This window comes from Drosophila serrata, unplaced genomic scaffold (assembly GCF_035046125.1).
Source record: "Drosophila serrata isolate PLE 108 unplaced genomic scaffold, ASM3504612v1 contig_382, whole genome shotgun sequence".
Classification (NCBI taxonomy): Eukaryota; Metazoa; Arthropoda; class Insecta; order Diptera; family Drosophilidae; genus Drosophila; species Drosophila serrata.
In genome coordinates this window covers 4,182,394-4,203,392 of record NW_028257280.1, presented here as the reverse complement: position 1 = coordinate 4,203,392, position 20,999 = coordinate 4,182,394, and the positions used below count along the sequence as shown (strand labels likewise).

Here is a 20,999-nt window from a genome sequence, read left to right as displayed (position 1 = left end):
AGCGTGTCCACCCGCACACCCAAGCGTGTGTGTGTGTGTGTGCGCACCCACTCGCGGCTCCAGCTGCTGCCGTCGTACTCCGCTGGTTCTCTCGCCTTCCGTTCTCTCTCTCCGGCGGCACTCCGATACACTCTCTCCGTCCGGATGCGTGTGGTGAGAGCATTCGGCGGCGACGGAGCCTGCGAAGACTTCTTTTGGCCAAAGCTGTGCTTAGTCGAATTTCGGTAACAGAAGCCACAGCGATAGCGGGATATTTTCCGACAAAGCCGAAGCAGGAGCCAGCCGAAAGGAAGGAAACCCGAAGCCGTGCTGCTGCTGCTACTGCTGGCAAACAATTTCCACTTCCATTTTCGCAGTCCTGTAATCAGTTGTGTATAGGACACTGGCGTGCGCGCGTCGAACGGTTTCTGGCATTATTGTATTGTGTGTGTGAGTGTGTGAAAAGTTTTTGGGGGAAAGCGCTGCGCGGTTTTGGCTGCTCCCCGAGTTTTTTTCGTGCCTAAATTCTAAATGGTAGCGATTGTTGCTGCTCTGTCTGCCACGAGAAAATTGAAAATAAATTCATAATTTTATCGAATAAAAATTGTCCCAAAAAAAAAAGAAAACACATTTTTGGTTAGCCGAAAAGGCAGCCAAACAAGTTGGAGGAAATTTTCCAGCTACAGCTGCTGCCGCAGCCAGCGTCGCTGTCGCAGTCGCAGCGCTGCTGCTGTGTCCGAGATAAAGGATATGCCCGGATCTAAAAGATACAGTTTTTCTTCGCTTTTTCGCAGGCTGCTTGGCATTTTCCACAGCGGCAACAACAATCGCTAACCAAAAGAAGAATTCACCCCTCCCCCCAACCCCCCCTCCCTGCCAGCCGAAAAATATAAGAAAATGAAACATAAAGCCAGTGAGTGCCAAGAATGCAAATAAATATATAAATGAATAAGGCCCTGAGAAATCATTAACAAATTAAAACGAAACACGCAAGGGGAGAAGGGGGCCCCGAAAGGCAAGGCAAGGCATCAAATAATAAGGACGAAAACGAAAAGTAGCCCTGAGTCAAGTGTTTCACGAGGAGCTGTGTTTGCGTTGGCATGCTTTGAGGTTAATACCACCCGTCACCCAGTCCTGTTCCCTCCGCTCCGCTCCTGCTCCTGCTCCTGCTCCTTCAGCTGCCGCTCATCTCTGCCGCCGCTGCCGCTGCCGTCACCATCAAAAGGCATCGAAGGTAAATATATGTCTGCGTGTATGAGTGTGCTTTGTGTGTTTGTGTATATATATACATATATATACAGCAAACAAACTAACCTACAAAGTAAACAAAAACGTAACGTTACAAATGCAAATTTTTCGCATTCACACACACACACATTCTCGAGAACTATAAACAACAACTCATTTAACTGACGCCATGCTACATAAAAAAAAAATAAAAACAAAAGAAAACAATGGGAAAAACAACAAAGCTCAAGACTAGAACATAGAAAGGTGGAAAGCCAAACGCACGCTTCTAAAGCAATTTGTATAAAATTTTAATCGCATGCGATTTATTTGACTAGGCGCCAAAGTCGCGCAAACACACACAGCCACACACACAACAATAACGCATTTTTGCACGCACACACGAGCTAACGCCAACGCACACACACAAACTTACACGTTCACCTGGAAAATGGCAATCTGTTTATTATTCGCGAAATTATTATGGAAATTATGCACGCATCGCCATTCGAAATTTTATGTTTGCGTCTAGGTGCCAGAATATAACTAAAATTGATTGTATTAAAAGTTATATTTAATATCAAGAGAGAGAATACGATTTTTTACACTTGAAATTAATACAAGTGATTATCAGGTAATGAAAAGGGAAAAATAATATAATGGTAGCGTAAATAGCACAAAAAGGGATTGTAAAGTTATTGCTTCTTTTTTAACTGAATTTCAGTACACTTTCAAATAAAAAACAATCACAACTAATAAAAGAAATGAAAATCCTTAACTAAAATTAGGAATTTTAGGATAAAGAGATATTACAGTATTATTTACACTTAAAAGACATTTTGTAGAGCATCATGAAATTAAAATAATAAAGATCTGGGCTTAATCAGAACCTAAGGAACATAATGAGTAATTATCCTGTTATTTTGAATCGAATTTCATTAATGTTTGCAAGAAATATTAATAAATAATTGTATATATACAATATAAAATTTATAAAAATCAACAAAATATCATTTTTGGTATTTATTATCAAGAGATAAAATAGGATTTCACAAAATTGCCTGAGTTTTATTCAATTATTATCCAAAAAACCCACTTTTTATACATTTAAACTAATAAATTCCGGTTTGACGTTAAAAATCCAATTATTAAGCTCAAATTTCCATGCGATTTAATCCCTGTGAAGCATTTAACGCAAAACAAAAAACAAAGTAAAGTGTTTGTGTGCAACAATTGATAAACACAACAACAGGAATATCGTGCAGTCTGGCCATAAACAAAATGCCAATTCCATTTAGATGCACAAGCCGATTATAAAAGTCAACTTATGCTTGAATAGTTTGTTGGGAATTCATCGATTTAAGGTTATAAATCGGTTGGGAGTAGAACATAAATGGGAGATGGCATTAACATTTACAAGAGTCCTTCAGAAAGTTAAAGATATTAAAATTGAAATAGGGATCTACTTGTATATATACGTATAAATGTTAAATTTGCAAGCTGAACATGGTTTAGATATATAAATAAGTACATAACTGTTGAAAATCAATAGAATATATTGTTTATAGAATTTATTTCAACTAAGATCCTTGCAAAAATATCAAATTAAATGATTTTTTTCTTTTTTATTATATAGCTCTTCTCTTTTTAAATGTAGTTTTTTTGTCAACGATGATCCATTTTAAATATATGAAAATTCAATTAATTCAGACCAAAATGTTTATATCAAACATATACCTTTTAAATAAAAATAATTTCTGCCATAAATACCAACTTTTGCAACCATTTAACCCATCTTAAAATAACACAGAATTTCACCTCTTGACTGCAGGACAACATTTATTTGACCCAAGTAAATTCAACCTATTATCTATTTATATAATCCTCAAAGCTATTTTCTCAACTATTTTAAGTGCTGGCTGCTAAACAAGGTCCTGAGCCTGCTGCACAATGAAATGAACTTGACTGAGGGGGGGCGATGCTGGATGGAAAGCACTTAGCGCGCAACTAAGCGACAATTGCTGTTTTGTGCCTGTTGTTTTGTGTGTGGCGTTTAAAAATAGCATCAAGGTGCGCTCTAGTTTCATTCACACATCAACACACACCTTCACCCTCCCACACACACAAACACACACAACACACCTCCCATAGAGGCTACACAAAAGTGGCTGCTGTTGTTTTTTGCAAGTGGGCGAATGACTAAAAAGGGAATCCTTGCGCCGCGTTGTATGCAACACGAAACTGCAAATAGAAAATGTATAAATAAAATCCGCAGAATCCAAACGCTCTTGGACGTGAGAGAGTTAAGTGTGACAATTATTAATACGGAAAGGAAATGGCACATGAAAATGTATGGCTATTGTTCATTTTATAAAAACACTTTGTCGAGGATATTTTATAAATAAACTGCATTCTTTGCAAGGTCCTACTAACAAGGTTTTTAAAGCTGCAAAAAAGGGAAAAGATAAATAAACTTATTTTGCATTTTAAGTTCCTAAAATCAATCGTTAATGAACGTAAAATTGTTTTACGTCTTTCTTAAAAGACTTCAGCAAAAGACCTCTGAGCAAATAACATAATTTTCACAATTAATGAATATTAATAAAAAGTCATCTTTTTTTATATATCCTGTTATATAGAATCCTTTTCCTCTTCGTATTCCCTAAACTATATCTCCCCACAATTATTTAGCAGAATAAGGTCAGAGGACCTCTCCTCAACCTTGGTCGAAAAGAAATGAAAATACTCTAACAGAAAGTTCATGACACGCGAACTAATACGAAATGCCAACCGCAGCTGTGCTGAGGTGCAAAATGATTCAACGGTTTTTTTCGGCTATAAAAATTGCCTAATCACTTAAGGTGTTAGGTGCGTGGTGGGCTATCAAATGACACCGGTAATTACAGGCCCCATCGAATGGATATTGTCTCGGCCTAAGTGAGTAATGAGCAGCGGGCGTGACTATCGCTGTCCACCGTTTGAATAATTAAGACTGGTCAAACGAGCGCTGACTCTCACACCTGAAAAACATCCAGGACAGGTGATCAAACGTTTCAAATAACCAAAGAAAATGATGACTTCGTTGGACTCAGAATTAGGTTTCTCTTAAATGGTAAACCATTTAAATGGATTTAAAGATGTATCTATAAACAGTTTTCCCTATGTCCTGGCTGTCACCACAATCCCAGCATGAACATCAATTTGCCAGCATTTGGCGACCATTAATGGTCAACATATCGTAGAGGAAAAAAAACGACTACAACATGGCTATTCCTTTTCCCATGGTTAAGGCCATAAAACATGCGGCTACATATGCAACAGCTAGGGGAAAAAAAGCAAAACGTTTAACTTTGAAACAACAACAAACTTGAAATTTATATAGCCAACCGCCGCCAGATGTGTCTATAAAACTTTGCACACATTCATACCATTTATACCATATATCGAGTATATGTTGCGGAGGTTTTTCTTTTATATTTTTTTATCGCCAGCTGATAAGAGCAAAGTTTGTCCGAAAGTTGGCGCCTCCCAACGTAACACGCATACGCCATGTGTTACAAATATCCAAAGAAACGAAAGAAAGTGAGTGAGAGTGAGAAAATGAAATGGAAGGAAAGTACCTACCTTCCATTTCAGAAAAGTTAAATATCTTGGCTGTCGAGGACAAGGATTTTGGTAACATTTTTTAATTGCCCCTTGGAGTGAGATGAGGAGAAATCCACATCTACAAGCAAACGTATGTTGGCAACATGCAATTAACAAGCCAAGTCCAGCTCTCAGATGAGGAACACAGAAAAAAATTTAGACTTGGTATTGTGATTGGTATTGTGATAATATTTAGTAAGATACTTTTCTAAATTAATTAATTGCTAAAAGAAAAGATTTGAAATTTGGAATATATTCTTACCTTTTCATAAAAGTTAAAGACCTTCTTTTAACTGAGAAAATTTATGAACTATTTTTTTAATCATTCAAGAGAACTCTTCTGGCTAAATCCGATATCCCTTGACACCCATCCTCTATGGCTTTTGCCGCCTCCGATTTCCCATATTTCAGATCAATTTCCCATTTTTCAAGATAGTGTCATATGCCCCAGATCTTGGCATGTACCAACTGAAAAGACCAAGTTGAAAATGTGGCAATCTATGTTCAGCCACCCACGCACAGCACTTACAAGCATTAATTACTGTGTCGGGCCTGCCAAGTCAGCAGCAGCGGCAACGAGCTCCGAAAGTTGAAGGACCAACAGTGGCAGGAGGCGATTTTCCCCAAAAAAAAAATATTGCATACTTTTCGGAATGGAATTTTTTTCCCCCAATTTGGTCCTTTAGCCCGCGCCGTTGCTCTCGTTCTCTGTCAAGTTGTATGAGTTGCGAGAGTTGAATGTTTCTTTTTATTGCCATTGCCATTTGCCTTTGTTGTTGGTATTGTTTCCTTGCTCGCCTCTGCTTTTGTTTTTGTTTTTTTGCACAAATTTTGGTATTATTTGGTCTGTTTATTGTTCTTGTAGATGTTCATGTTCATTGTGAACATAAAAGTAAGCCAAGCAAAAACAAATGTTGAACCAAAAATAAAAAAGTTAGTTTTATAGTTGATTTTTCGCAGAGGGACTTAAGTTTGAGGAAAGCAAATACACAAATATGTAATTAGTTTTTAAGTGGGATAGGAAAACTTGTAGTTCGCAAGGCTTAAGATTAACATAAACATATATTTATGATTTAAGAAAGAAGGGGAAAGTTATGGACACACTCTACAACTAGGAATGTATATTAACTTGGAGATGACGAAGTTTTTATACCATTCCAGTTTGCAATTAAAATGTAGGATCGAATCGGCAATCGATAGTAACTAAGTACATAAGTTAACCAAATATGCATTAATTTTAATTTGGAAAGCTGTCCTATGTTACTTTTAATTAGGTTAATAAATCTGTTTACTTTAATTAACATTTTAAGAAATTAAAATTTTTGGCAATTTTTTCAACTTGTCAACGATAAAACCTCTTAATAAATTTTTGAAAAAATTTGGTGAATTTATTTCACCGCCTGAGATGGCTAGATCGATTCGGCTGTTGATGCTGATCAAGAATATATATGCTTTATAGGGTCGGAAATGATTCCTTAACATAATTACAAGCTATAAACTAAAACTATAATACCCAGCACGGTTAATTAAAACAAATCACGCATTTGGGTGCATACGATTCCCAACTCGTTCCAACATCCCCGGAATGAAGTGACTGCTACTGGCCATGTCTCAGTGAAGTGTTGTTACAAAAGCTGCAAGTCATTGTTTATTAGTGTTCAAAGTTATTAACCGAACATACATATTTACTGGTCATAGATTCTTACTGTTCAGAGTTACTTAGTGTTCATTGATACTTACTGGTTAGAGTTACTTAATGTTCATTGATACTTACTGATCAGAGTTACTTACTGCTCAAAGTTACTTATTGATTATTGGTTAAATTAAATAGCTCGCTGCTCCTCTCTGCCTCTCCCCCTCTCACTCTATGTTAATCGCTCTGTGTTAATCTCTAGAGGCAACTGCTTCTCTCCCACGCACTCACACTCACTTTCTCTGCTCTTTGCTGCTCTTCTCTGCTCTTCGCTGCTCTTCTCTGCTCTGCTCGGGGACTATAAATAGAGGTGCTGAGGTCGCGCGCGCCTCAGTCTGTCCTAGGGGTACCTAGTGTTAACATCTCAAGTGATAGTGATAGTGATCCTCCTTTGATCCCAAAAATATGGTGTGGTACATCTGGATGACTAGAAAGAAACTCATTTCGGATGAAGTCACCATTCTTGGTCAATGTAAACAATGACGAAGGAGAATAGCCACGAGTCCTTTACGGCGGTAAGTCTTAACCATGACATTTATATTATATATGAAGAAGCTGTAGGTGGGATTAGGCCGAGTTCTAGACTTTATATTCCAATTTATTTCCTTATTACCATGGTCCCCTTTACATAGAAACTTACTAATACTTTTCAATACTTTAGATACTTACTGATCATAGTTACTTATGGTCAAAGATACTTACTGTTCAGAGTTACTTACTGCTCATAGTTACTTAATGATCATAGTTGCTTACTATTGATATTAACTTAATGTTGAAAGATTACTGATTCTTCATTTAACAACAGTTTCTCTCTTAGTTATACTATATAGTATTCAGATTTTCATAAAACTAAAAACAAAATTCTATAGTAATTAAAGTTAGCTTTGAATTGAATTAGATAAAAAGTATTTTAAAAACTGTAAAAGTTATAAAAGGTATAATTATTCTGAAATATACACTAAAAAACTATATTTAAGAAAAGTCAAACCATTAAATTAAGAAACTAATTTAATCGAAATCAAATCCGACAAGCCGACAAATTATGCCACTGGCAAGCAATTATATCCTCTGAGCCAATTTAACTGGCTTCGATTTGGCCGGGAATGGCTTATATTTTATCTTCGTTTTGCTCGGCGGAAATAAATTAAGTCAGCTCATAAATTAAATCAATTGAAGCAAAAAATTTGTTGTCCCGTCAATTTCTGCGGCTCATACACCCGGGAAGAGGGATAAGTTTCCTACATACTACTGGCTATATCTGAAGATATTTATGGCTTGGCCAAAAAACTAGCTTAGTTTTGGGCCGAGAAAGGGCACCATCAGCCAGCCAACCAGCCAGAATGATTGTCTAAAAGTTGGCGCATATCGGCGAACCGGAAGTTCTGGGGGCCATCAAGACTAGCGGGTGGCCAATGGCCATATATATGTATATAGGATATAAGTATATATATATAGCTGGGTCTATATAAATTTTCTATCTGCGGGGTCTGACGGAGTCCCCGCCAGCGTTCAATGTCGTTTTATTGTTGAGCATTTCGCACAGTTGAATACGAAATTTTTGGAACTAAACTCCTCCCCAACAGAAGGTCCTGGGAATGCCTTAACTCCTCGCACAATTATTCTCGCCCTGAAATCCCACCCATTTGAAGTAGTTGCAACTATTTTGGCAGTTTCCTTGCAACGCTTTTTGTTGGCACTGGCCAACAATGAAGTCGGTTTCTTGTTTGGCCATTGCCAAGAACTAACTGCATTTTCTGGACGAGGGAGTTGGAGAAAAGTTTTTCCCGGAAACGCAGTAAAAACTTTTTCATTTCTCCCCTGGCATTTTGCATACAAGCCAGTGAATTTTCTTTGCAATATTGCAATTTTAGTGACTTCTAACTGCTGCCAAATTAATGAATACCAATGCCAGGCCTGATTGTGCCTCAGATTGGCAGTAACAAGCTTCCGTTGTCATTCCTTTGGAATCCTTCCGTGCCCCACATGTGAGTGTGTTCTAAGATGATTGCCTTCAAATGCTTGAATGAATCTGAGTCCGACTGACTACTTGAAATGTATACAGCTCTGGGTAAAGTTAAGTTTATCATTTGACCGACTTTGAGTGGCCGGAATAACTCTTATATGTTTGTGAGAGCACTTGCAATATGACTTAATAATTGACCCCACAATTATTCAAATATATATATCTTTAGCATATCATAATTCCGAACCAAGTCAAGTATAAATATAGAAGCAATCATCTGAGTATTACTGGGGAAAATAGCATGAATACAGGTATCCCCATCAATTCAAGGAGCTCTTTGTACCTCGTAAGGATATCCAGGTGCCACCAATTACGTGTCGCGTGTCGGAAGTGCGATTAGAGCATCAGCAGCAGACTAATAATGGCTTGGGTTCCAGGACTCACGCTCCTTTGTTGATTTAAGATAGCTGAAAATGCTTTGCCAAAATTGCTTTTCCCTCTTGTGTTTAACTAAAAAATTATTGCAAACTGAGAGCCAAAACCATGTGCTCCTCGTGGTTCCGGCTCGTGGCTCTGGGGAGTCGTTTGTTATTGTTGCCCCGGGCTTATCTTTGGTAGCTCTTCTGGATGGCAAGGGAAGGTGGTGGTTGCCAGCTGGAAAATCCCCCTCCTAAATTATGGCACGCTTAGCCATTAACAAACCGAAAACTAACTGCACAAAAAGGAGGGATTTTCATCAACACTTTTAGCTTTTAGCTTGATTTCCCCAAGCTCTGTCGCTTCTACTTGAGCTCAAAGCGAGAGTGATGTCAAAGTTACAGCTAATTTTATGCAGGCTCCCCAGGCTCATAAAGTCTGAGGGTCCTTCACTGCACAAATGCACTTATATCAAAAATAATGACTTCCTTTGACTATCTCATAACTCGCTGATAGGCCATTTGTATCTATATTGGCTGTGGGCCAACTTCACTTCATATCGCACATCTCTTGGCAAATTGGTACAATCTCTTTTGGCACAATTACCAACTTTAATTATGCGTCATGCTGTCAGTTTTGTAAAGATAATGCATCATACATATGGTGAGATTAGGAGAAGGGATTGGAAAATGGTTGAAAATGCTAATATTAATAATTAAAAACTATAAAGTTCTCGGAGTATTTATTATTCCAAACAAGACAACTTAATACTTAAAAAATCATAAAATTATTTTTATTTAATTGAGTTACAACAAAATAAATCCCAGATCTCTTATAAGCTTACCAAATTCAAATCCCTGGGGGAACATGAAAGGCTGCCAAATTTTACTTGTAGCTTTTAAACCTCAATAAAATTAGTAATTCATTCCCCAATTACTGCCTGCAATTAGTTTATGCATTAAATTGTCATTGCCTTCCATCAAACATTTAATTCCCTATTTATCATTAATATTTGTTTAAAAACATTTTGTGTCATAACTAAAAGCAATCTAAGGTTATAGCAATTATAATGTTTATATATATATATCAAATTGCACGCCATCAACGGTGTGTGTGCGTGTCTATGTCCTGTATCCTGCGTCCTGTGCATTAATGTATGTGAGCCTATCCACTGGAGGACAAACATCCGTCCATTATCTCAAATCCCCACAAGGCTCTTGTCAACATTGCACACAACGATATCTCGGCTAATCACAATGCAAATGCATTTCCATTTGGCAGCTCGAATTTGATCGGATATCCGCCGCAGGATTCCTCACGAGATTCGGTGGCGTGTTTATTATTTTCCCATTCACAGGCACTGTGGCCTGATTTTCGGATTGAAAAGTGTTGAAAAGCGTTACGTTATGGTGTCGTCATCGTTTGCCTTGGCGGAGAGCCGCAGAAAGCCAGCAAAAAGTGGCTTTAATTGGCGTTGATTTATTGTCTTTGGTAGGCGCAACCAGATTTCGTGGGCGGATTGCCAACAAAAGCCTTGGCTAAAAAAGGAAATTCAATTATGCTCACTGTGGCAGTGGTCCCAAGAAAAGCAAAAATTAAATATACAAAGCGAGGGATACGCCATAGATACATACATACATATCCGCAATTTAATAATACTCTCGAAATTGAAGTGGAACTGTGTCCTTTGCGGTTGCGTGCTAGATCAGCTTGGGAGTCTCTATTTAGATATAGCTGGGGACAGCCCAGTTTGGTTTGCTTTTCGAGCTTGGCACTCCTACTACTCTCACATTGTGCCAGTCTGTCTGAGTTGTCCATGAAAGTGGCATGAAAACAGCAGGAAATGACAATGGAACCAGGCTCTGTGACATGAAATCAACACAGTGGAATCGCTGGGAAAATATCAAGCATATTATTATTATTTTTGTGGCAACAAAAATATCATCATTATCAAAACGTTATATATATTGATTAATAGACTTATGCATCAAATACCAAGATATTTTGGGTAACTTTATTGTATTGCATTTTACTAGCAAATTTAAAAGCATTTCCTTTAAATATTTCTAAACTGATACTTATTTATTTTGACACACAGTTCATAACCAAAAGAACCCAATTTAATTGTTATTTTCTCCACTGCATCTCATCAGGAATCCTTGAGCGCAAAACCCTAATTTAACTTTATAAATAAATAAATAAATAAATAAGCCCTCAAAGGCAGCCTCGCATTGTCAAATATTATTTTGTTTGTGTTCACAAACCACTGTTGACAATTACAGTTGGAGCAGCAGAGTGTGTGTGTGTGGGAGGAGGACTGGCGTGCGTTCTTGTTTAGTTTTAGTTTTGGTTTTAGTTTTTTCTTCCCATTCGAGTAGGATTGCATGACTGCATGCAAGCTCCGGCTCCGGGTCTGGCCAAGCCTTGTCCTTGCCGAGGCTGCTGCTCCTGCTCCTGCTGCCGTTGTCGTTTCCATTTATAAGTTCAAGTCCTGACATGCCGCACACCAGGACCCACAGAGAGAGAGCCCCTGCTGACTTTCCCCTTTCGGCAGCGGCAAGAACAACACAATTAGACAAATGAATAAACATACAGTTCTTGGCAAAGAAAATTTGCATATCCCCAATCCCAAGTATCCTCGCCTCAAGTGCATTTCACTGGGTGTATAGTATGTGTTGAAATATTTTGTTTAGCATTGAGTGCCTTGGCATTCGGCAATTGGCTAATATGGCTTTTCGCATTATAACGTTTACCCTCTCTGTGACCTGGTTTAATATTTAATTAGCTTCTGCCCTGGCAATGAATGGGTTCGACTTCACACCCGCCCCCCATAGCTCCCATATAGCTCCCATACCGATTCGAACCGGTCGGTTGCACGGCTATTCGAGGGTGTTCGTGCGCTCTCCGCCGGAAGCACATGTCGTATACGTGATATTTGACAAACATTTTACATGCCCAAGCACACAAGCGCACACCCACGCACACACCCACACACACAGGCAGAGCGCCAAAACTGCATTTGAAAGTTAAATGGAAGTGTGAGGGTGTGTGCTGAATGGAAGTGTTAAAAACGAAGTCCACATTGAGGGAAAAGTCCTAGCAAAATTGAGTTGTGCTAAGCGATTTCAGGACAAAGTTTAAAGTCTGAAGTTCTTAATAGTTTATTAAAAAATTTATAATAGATAAAAGATTAAAGTTGTAAACATAATATAAAATGTCTATTTTTCATTAGGCTGCCATGCTTTTATAATAATTTTCATTGTAATCAGAAAATTAATCATCTAAGAAAACAAGAACTTTAAGAGGTTTAAAAGACAATTAAATATAAATTAACAAGCTTAATTTCCCTGAAATCTTTTTATTATAAATAAAAAACTTATTTAAATTGCTTAAATTAAAATAATCCTTAATTTTCCAAGTGTACATAAGAAATGCCTGACCATGCAAAAAAAGGCGTTACAACAGCATGGATTTCAAATGCTGTAAAATGCAGGCAGTTGCACGCTTTTCGTTACGCTCCCCTCATTTTCCCGGCACTTTTCCCACCCCCTAGCCCTATCATGTGGGCCACAGAGATTTGTGCAGAATAGAGTCATGAAATTAGTTGGTTGCACACTGCTCGAGCAGCTAAGTATGACATTGTAGTCGGTTTTATGGCTCTCTTTGCTTTTAATACTATTTATGCTAATGGCGGGCAACATTTAGCAGTTGCTTGTGGCCTAAAGGACCGAGCACTCGGCACATTTTCTCGGCTTCACGGTCACGGGTTAAAGTTATTGATTCCACTCAGAGTTTGACTTTTGGAGGAAAATGTATAAATATTTAAGACTTACTTTGGCGTTTTATAAATTATTTATGTATTCAAAAAGTGAAAGGGGGTTTTGGCAAAGTCCAAAAGTAAAGCTTCGGGGAAATTAAGTTTTCTGCAGATGAAGTTGGAAGTTCTTATGGGAATTTATTTGTGTTTAGGTTGACAATGAATATATAGTTTAGGCAAATGAAAAACAAACTTATATTTACAAAAATATTATAGATATTTATAGACTTTCTTTCTTTATAATATTCAAGGTTCGGCTGTAGACCACAGATTAAATCAAATAAGGAATGGTAAATGGTGTTGTAAGAACTGCAAAATAAAAGTTGAAATAAATACTTTTGCTTGGATTAAGACTGTCAAAGCTATTTCCGTTTCGTACTGACCCCATTTTGGTCCATCTGTCGCTTAATCAATTCCAACTGAAAAATAACCGTGACGTCGGAAATGGAGGTCCCTTCCGCCCTTCGCCATTTTCTGCCTCCTTCTAAGCTAACAAAATGGCTGACTATGTGTATATGTGTGTGTGTGTGTTTGTGGGTGCAAATAGAATGGAAATGCGAAATGGAAATAGAGTGGAAAAAGTCAGGAGAACACTCACTTTTTGACTTTTTCGCTGATAAATATTGAAGTGCTGTTGAAATTTGTCAGAGTAAAAAACGGTAGCAATCCACCAAAGATTCGATTTGAGCTGCTGCAAGCGAGTCATTGCAAAAGAAATTCAATTTGTGGATTTATGGGATTTGATTTACGGATTGGTTTTATTATGATGAATGAGAAAGCAGCCATTAATGTCGTTCTAGATTGATATTGGGCAAAAAGAGGAAATAGCTTTAAGTAAGTTTGTAAGGTTAAAGTTTAAAAATAGAAAACAAATTCCAGTAATCTCTTAAATTACTAAACTTAAAATATTAAATAATAAATAAAATAGTTTCCCTGAAAAGCTTGCTCAAAATACAAGATATTTGTATTTGTTTCTTAACCTGTTTACTTATAATTTTCCGACGATTGCAAGACATATTTCTAAGATGCTCTGGTGTATTGCTTCAATAATTAACAAAAAAGTAAAGTTTCTGTACATAATCCTTGAATATCATCTTCAACTTCCAAGTACAACTCATTTTTTCCCAGTAAAATTTCCAATGTTCTGAAAAACAAACACTTAGCTAGAGCGATCTGGCATTCAATTCATTTGCATCCAAAGTGCTCATTAATTTCATCTGGGCAGCAAACCATTCGACGCTTCTCTTCTCACAACTCAACAGCTTCCGAAATCCCCTCCAGCCCAGGTGCAACGAAGGTGCTGCAAGTACGCCAAAGAGTGCACATAACTCGATTCGCCTTTGATTTATGGTACGCAATAATAATCTTCATTTGCATGTTGCCCGCCCGTCTTCGGGGGCCTCAGGCGATGGCAGCCAACGAGGCGTATACTCGATGTACATGGCGTGAAGGGTGAGTGTGTGGGTGAGATGGTGGCCGCAACGGTACCTGCGGCAACGAGTTGCACTTCCGGCAGCTGCAAGTGTCCTTGCCCTGACAGAGAGTCCTGATTTATGTGTACTTGGCAAAAATTATTATTAAATCAAGAGCATATGAAATATATCAAATGTTAACACTTAAATTTCCAAGCCAGACACTATGGCTAAACTTTTCTTATTTATTTTTCGTAGACTGTAAATCTATCCCTAAATAATTAGTACTGTTTTAAGCACACTATTTCATATTAATAACTTTTCCTTCAGTGTAATTTACCTGCTCAAAACCTACTATTTCTGTTTTGTGCCATTACAGCAATGGTTGCCTCATTAGCGACTTAGCGAAATGGCGTAAAGGAAACCGTAACCGAAAACCACACAAAAAAAAGGATACGCTAAAAGGGATTTCGCGCAACAGCAGCCGGCAACATAAAAAAAGGGACAAAGAAATTGAATACTCATAGCGAATTTTAGGCATAATGAGTTCGTTCTCTTGCCTCTAGAAAGAAAATAAAAACCGAGCACCTCAAATGCAAATTGATATTAAGCCACATAAATCGTAATCAGCAAGCAAATTAATTAAATTGGAAGAAAGCCAGACAGCAATAAGTAAGAAGCAACCATGGCCTCGCCACCGGAGAGTCCCATCGAGGAGGTGGTCTATGAGTTGGAACACACACGAGTGCCTAAGCCCATACCCGTTGCCCTCGAGGATCTGTGTCGGCAGACCAAGTTCACCAAACAGGAAATCCGCGTTATGTACAGAGGATTTAAAACGGTAGGAAATACTATTAAGTATTATTAATATTTTTATAGAATGTATAAGCTTATCATTACTAAAACATCTATTATTATCTCTCTTGTTAAGCTATATATTTTATTAAAGCTAAAAAGAAAGCCCTAGTTGAATTAAATCAAAATTACAGAGAAAAATTAAACTCGCAACTTGGATAAAGGCTAAAAATATGAGCCATAAAACCTTAATATCATCTAAGTAACTGCCTATTCAGCGGAAAAAAAGAGCAGGTCCCGAGGCTAAAATCTTTTTACAGCATCTCCCCAACCATTCCAATAAAATAAAGCTTTCAGATTTATGATCCAACAATGACAACTCGGTGGGGCAACTGGGCAGCCGGAATGCGAAAGAAAGAGCTCCATAAATGGCAGCCAGTTTAATGCACATGCGTTTTGAATTTCATTGCAAATGAATTCGCTCCTCGACGAGTGTGCCGAGTGTGCCGAGTGTGTGTGTCCAAGCACTTACACCCAAAGTGCGGAAAAGTTGCTAACTCAGCGCGGAATAAAAAAAAGGTTTCCATATATGGGTCAGTCAACAGCAGATGAGCTCCGGGGTCAAGTAAATGGATAGCCTGAACCGGGCATAGTTTGGCTCTATTTCTGATAGTTTGCCTTATTGACAGTTTGCCCCCATTGATAGTTTGTCTCAGTGACCGTTTTTTGCTCGTTTTCCACGACAAATAGTTGAAGAAAACTGACGGCATTAAGTTTTGAACTACTAAACAGAGTAGTTTAGTTAAACTAGTCAACTTTCTTAATAAGGGAAATAATAGATTTAGTTGTATGACATGGGAAAGTTTTTATTGTTTTATTTTCTAAACAAATCAACCAATTAAGAGAAGTCTTGATTTATGAAATGAAGAGTTTTGAGTATAATGAAATGTACTAGATAGTTTAAATTGCTGAATTTTAAGATAATACGAGAATAGTACGATTACTAGGGTTTGAACCTAAACTTTGTTCCAACTTCTTATACATTTTATTCACATTTCCCACAAACTATTTTTATACAAACAAAGATTTAATACTGATAAGTAAATACTTTTCTCATCAAACAGCTGTCATAAGTTAAGCAAGATTCCTCGCGGTTTAACCTCTGTTGTCCTTTTTTTGCAAACTCACTTTCATTAAATTTGCCTTTTTCTTTATTAACCGAGCAAACACTTTCATGGCGATTTCTTTTCCTTCTTCCCAGGAATGCCCCGAGGGCGTGGTGCACGAGGATTGTTTTAAGGATATTTACGCCAAATTCTTTCCACATGGCAGTAAGTATTTGTGTGTGAGTGTGTGTATGTTTGCGAATAAATGTCCCTTTTGGCAGAGTGTGTGTGTGTTAGCTCGACGCTGTCGCCGAGGTCTTAAGCTTCTCCTTTTTATAGTTGCGCGTCATAAAGCGCCATTTAAGCGAACATTTCGTCCTTGCAGCACAGCTGCGCCCTAAATGCCAAAATACCCAAAAAATACTCAAACCGCCAGAGAGGATAGAAAATAAGGAAAAATAATCACTCTGACACGCCCCCCATTTTGCTTGTTCTATTTATATAGATTCGAGTTTATACGCTCATTATGTGTTCAAAGCGTTCGATGTTAATTGCAATGGCGCCATTAGTTTTCGGGTAATTACTTCTTATTACAAACAACATTTACGCAATTTCCACGGTGGACCCTTATTTATGCATTTTCATCTATATTAGGATTTATTGGTCACCTTGTCGACATTATTGCGCGGTTCGGTCTACGAGCGACTGCGTTGGACCTTTAAGCTGTACGACCTCAACGGCGACGGCAGGATCAGTCGCGGTGAGCTGAGTGAAATTATTTTGGCCATACATGAGCTTATGGGAAGGAGACCACATCAGCCCGAGGATGATCGCAAGGCGAGGGATCAGGTGAGAATAAGTGAAGGATTATCTAACTTACAAGGGTTTACATATTCCCTGTTATATGTTTTAGCTTCCCTCTCTTCAACTAAAATAACATATTTGATTAACATTATGATTTTAAGGTGACTTTATGTATTTTCTTACTCTGTACTTGCAATATTATGCAATATCCTTCTGCAGGCAGTCCTGGAATATTTGTTTTTCACCAAATCCTGCAGCTAAGCTCTGCTTGCTTCATTCAAATTGCGAGTGATGCAAAGCGAAATCCTTGTTTATCTAGAATGAACGGCACGTCCTGGGCTTTTGTTCCTGCAATCTCTATGTGTCCATGTCACCTACACTGACACAGATTTGTATGCTTCATTTTTTATGCAAAAGCCGCACTCGACACAGCTGCATCCGCTGACGTTGGTCGGGCTCACACTGCGTATGCGTAATTATAATTGTGAACAGAAATACAGTTGGTATGCATAAGAGACGAATCGAAATCGAAATCGAAATGCATTGAGCCTTCATGTGCGGAAACAGCAGCGGATATTTTACTTAATGATGAAGGTTTCACGTTTCCCCCTGAAAGTACCAATATAAAGTCGTTGCTATGGAAATGAGAGATTAAATGCCAAATGGATTTCACTCAATGAAGAGTTGAAGAGAGGAAAGTGAGAAAGAGTTAAGCTTATTCCATTCATTTCAAAGTTTATTAAAGTTATGCAGGAAAGATAAAGTTGAATACAACTTTAATTACCCTTATATATTGCAATCGTAAATTTTCCAGGTTGACCGTGTGTTTCGGAAGCTGGACTTGAATCAGGATGGCATTATTACGATAGAGGAGTTCTTGGAGGCCTGCCTGAAGGACGACTTGGTAACGCGTTCGCTGCAAATGTTCGACAACGACCTTTGATGACAAGAGGACGAGGACGAGCCAGAGCTGCGCAATTCCAGGACTATAAGATCTCTTATAGATCTCTAAATGCAATAAGCAACGCAACCAAACAAATTGACAACCTCAGAAAAAACCAAAAAGAAAAAACTTTACAAAAAAAAAGGGAGGAGGAACCCCAAAAAACACAACCACAAAGAATATGACAAACAAGAAACACCAGTGAAATTGATGCGAAATAAGGAAATGAAACATATTAGTAATTAAATAAATTAGCTTAGGCAACAAACAAACAAACAAATATCGAAAGAAGAAATCTTTAAACTTTATGAGTGTGTTATTATATAACTAACAATGAGGTCGTCAAAGATTGATCAGATTATAAAGAATATGTCATTTTTTGAGCATATTATGAATTTAATCCTGCCGTGGAAAGCGAATTGGTCTTATATATGTATTTACTATATAAATTTATACATGTATATGTATATTATTTCGGGAACTAAACTAAACTAAAAACAAAACCACCAAAAACCAAATGTTTGATTCAGGAATGGAATTGGTATACCGACAACAAGAGAACCAGAGCTCTCAACACGATTTACTTTACTACAAATATGCTTAACAAATAATAGATATAATATATTTAGCTAATTGATATAAAAACCAATTAAAGGGTTACCTCTATTGTGTTTCTATAAATCTTTTCCCCTATTTTGTTCTATTGAAAACTGTCAAAATTTAAAGCCTTTTTCTTCGCGGTCAATTAAAGCTTTAAATACGAAAACGAAAGATGACAAACTAAATTACTTCACCAAGCGGTAAATTCTATTAAAACTCATTTGCCATTTGCAATAATTCTTATATTTTTTCCATCCACTAATTGAATTTGCAATTTTTTCTCAATAAAGCTGTCTCCTAACAATATTGATTTGAAAACTTAAATAAATATAAATAAAATATGCGTGGGTTTTTTCGTGCCCAACCGACCACCGATATATAAAAAAATAGCACTTGACAATTACAGTTTAATTATTTATATTTATACAAGGCCCTGCTGATTTGTTAATGGTAACTGCAGTTCACAACATGACTCTTCAATTAAATTACATTTTTATTCAATTACACAATGTCATTAAATATTAACGCCTACATAGGACGTGTCAGGTCCTTTTTTATTTAAAGCCCACCCAATTGACACACAACAACCTATCGAAGGATGATGTTAAAAGTGAGAAAAACAATTTTATCTGCTGTTCGCTGAATGGGAAAACACACTTAAAATACAAAAGAAAAGCGAGCGCGATTTTTATAAAAACTCAAACATTGAACGCTTAATTGTGCATAGACAAGAGAAGACAATCAATGTGGTTTGATATTTCCTATTTCCGCTTTTAGTTGTAAACATTGTTCTTCCATTGTTGCTTCAAACAAAAAGGATATTTCTGTACCAGAAATCATACATGAGAAGCCTTAAAAGGATGATAAAACTAAATACAATAAAAGAAACGGGGGTTTCTATAGTGAGAAATCGTTACATTACATTTTTCCAAAGATATTATTTTAAAGAATATTTAATATATTTATTCTTATAACAATTTTAAATATTTAATGTTACATCTGTTATTCTTAATTTCCTGTAACAACACATCCATCTTCCACGATTCTTCGGACAAAACGAAACTATATAATACAAAATACTCTCCCATCAAACGGCAAAGCCATTTTTTGCGAATCCATTAAGAAAATAATATTAAACGTTAGTAAATGTGTTTAACCAGAACATTTTGTTTAGCAAGAGCATCTTGGCTAAATGAAATCCTATGCGACCTATACTTGTTAAACCACCCACGGAGACGATTTGTAACTTTAAGAAAACGATCTATGCAATATGAACGTACACTGTCCAACATGAAAACTACATGGAATACTTATTGATATTAATACTATCACTCGAATTGAACGAAAGCTAAATGTCTAAACTAGTCAACATAATAAATAATGAAATTGAAACGCTTATACCTAACATTAAATCTTAAAACTAAACCTAATGAAATTTATTTAACCAACCGAATTGGAAGATGTTATAAACTCGGTTTTAGCTGCTAAATGTCCACGACAATTATGAACGAGAATGAATATCCACTATGCTATGCTATATGTCGAGATCAACGTTTACTTGTTATAGCTAGTTGGAATGCCAGACCTTAATATGTGTAACTAACGTGTAGTAACTAATTTTTAGCATTACCTTTACACAACAACTACGTTTAATTCGTATTTAGTTGGAACTAAATTAAATCAAAATGTACCTATAGTAAATGTAAATTACGATAATAATTTTGTCAGCCTAAGCGATATATGTATATGTAAATGACTCCCGAGATGTTAAATCCCCAAAAGCTACCATCCATCCATCTCGAATGTTTATCCTCTAAGTTAACCAAAATACTTCATTTGTACACTATCCCTATGAATAATAATAAATGAAACGCAAACTTAACAAGAGCAAACGTGGTTAGTGATTTGGATTGTTTGTAATAAGTACACGATAGGAAAACACCCTCGAAACATTTATTAAATTAATACTACAATAACAAAAACAATACTATCATATGCTACGAAAAATCCATTTATGTGTAAATTCAATTATTTAATTGTCTAAAACATTCTTTTTGTCATTCCAAAATTGTTCAAATTTTTCAACCCAGTCGAGTCTGTGCTAAAGAAAAACAGAACATTTGTATGTGTTGTCAACTTTCCAAGTAATTAACATTAATCTTTCACACTTTGAACATGTTCATTAAAATGAATGATAAAGTAAATCCACTAAAATGTACCTTCAGTTTAATAATGTGAACTAGGAAAATCTTAAGTGTAGGTAGTTTTAGTAGGTCTTATGAGTGTCAACGCCTCAGTTTTTAAACACTTCCATTCAAATTTCGTTAAACTTTAGTTTTTAGAACGTGAAAATGAAAACATAACAAAAATAACCAAACTGTTCTTATGCCACTCTAAATAATAACTATAATAATGCAAGAAAGCAAAAAAAAGATAAAAAAAATAATGAAAACAATGCCTCACAACAAAATGGGTAATGGATAAAAACCGATAAACATTTTAATAAAAATAAAAATTTAATTATTTATTGAGTTGTTGTACTTTTATTCGGTGGGTTTGAAGTAGAGCGGGTTTACTTTTCCAAACGTATTATCCCCA

At 36.7% G+C, this 20,999-nt stretch overlaps 1 protein-coding gene across 3 annotated transcripts; it reads left to right on the top strand.

The window, feature by feature from the left end:
• Positions 1-186: 186 nt before the first annotated feature.
• LOC110186439 (A-type potassium channel modulatory protein KCNIP1) lies at positions 187-20,932 on the top strand. 3 transcript variants are annotated; one of them, XM_086840534.1, is made up of 7 exons: positions 187-429; positions 774-1,213; positions 14,533-14,994; positions 16,210-16,279; positions 16,560-16,630; positions 16,709-16,903; positions 17,673-20,932. In XM_086840534.1, the coding sequence occupies exons 3-7, from the start codon at positions 14,839-14,841 to the stop codon at positions 17,799-17,801; spliced, it is 621 nt and encodes a 206-aa protein (XP_086696660.1). In that variant the 5' UTR covers positions 187-429; positions 774-1,213; positions 14,533-14,838; the 3' UTR covers positions 17,802-20,932. The 3 variants fall into 3 exon arrangements, with proteins under 3 accessions (XP_086696660.1, XP_086696662.1, XP_086696661.1); XM_086840536.1 differs by having other exon boundaries at positions 213-429; positions 860-1,213; XM_086840535.1 differs by having other exon boundaries at positions 213-429; positions 753-1,213.
• The last annotated feature ends 67 nt before the right edge of the window (positions 20,933-20,999 follow it).

Coding starts and splice junctions, on each gene's coding strand:
- LOC110186439 (XM_086840534.1), top strand. CDS start 14,839: ATGGCCTCGCCACCGGAGAGTCCCATCGAGGAGGTGGTCTATGAGTTG. Junction 14,995..16,209: donor TGTACAGAGGATTTAAAACG/GTAGGAAATACT, acceptor CCTTCTTCCCAG/GAATGCCCCGAGGGCGTGGT. Junction 16,904..17,672: donor ATCGCAAGGCGAGGGATCAG/GTGAGAATAAGT, acceptor TAAATTTTCCAG/GTTGACCGTGTGTTTCGGAA.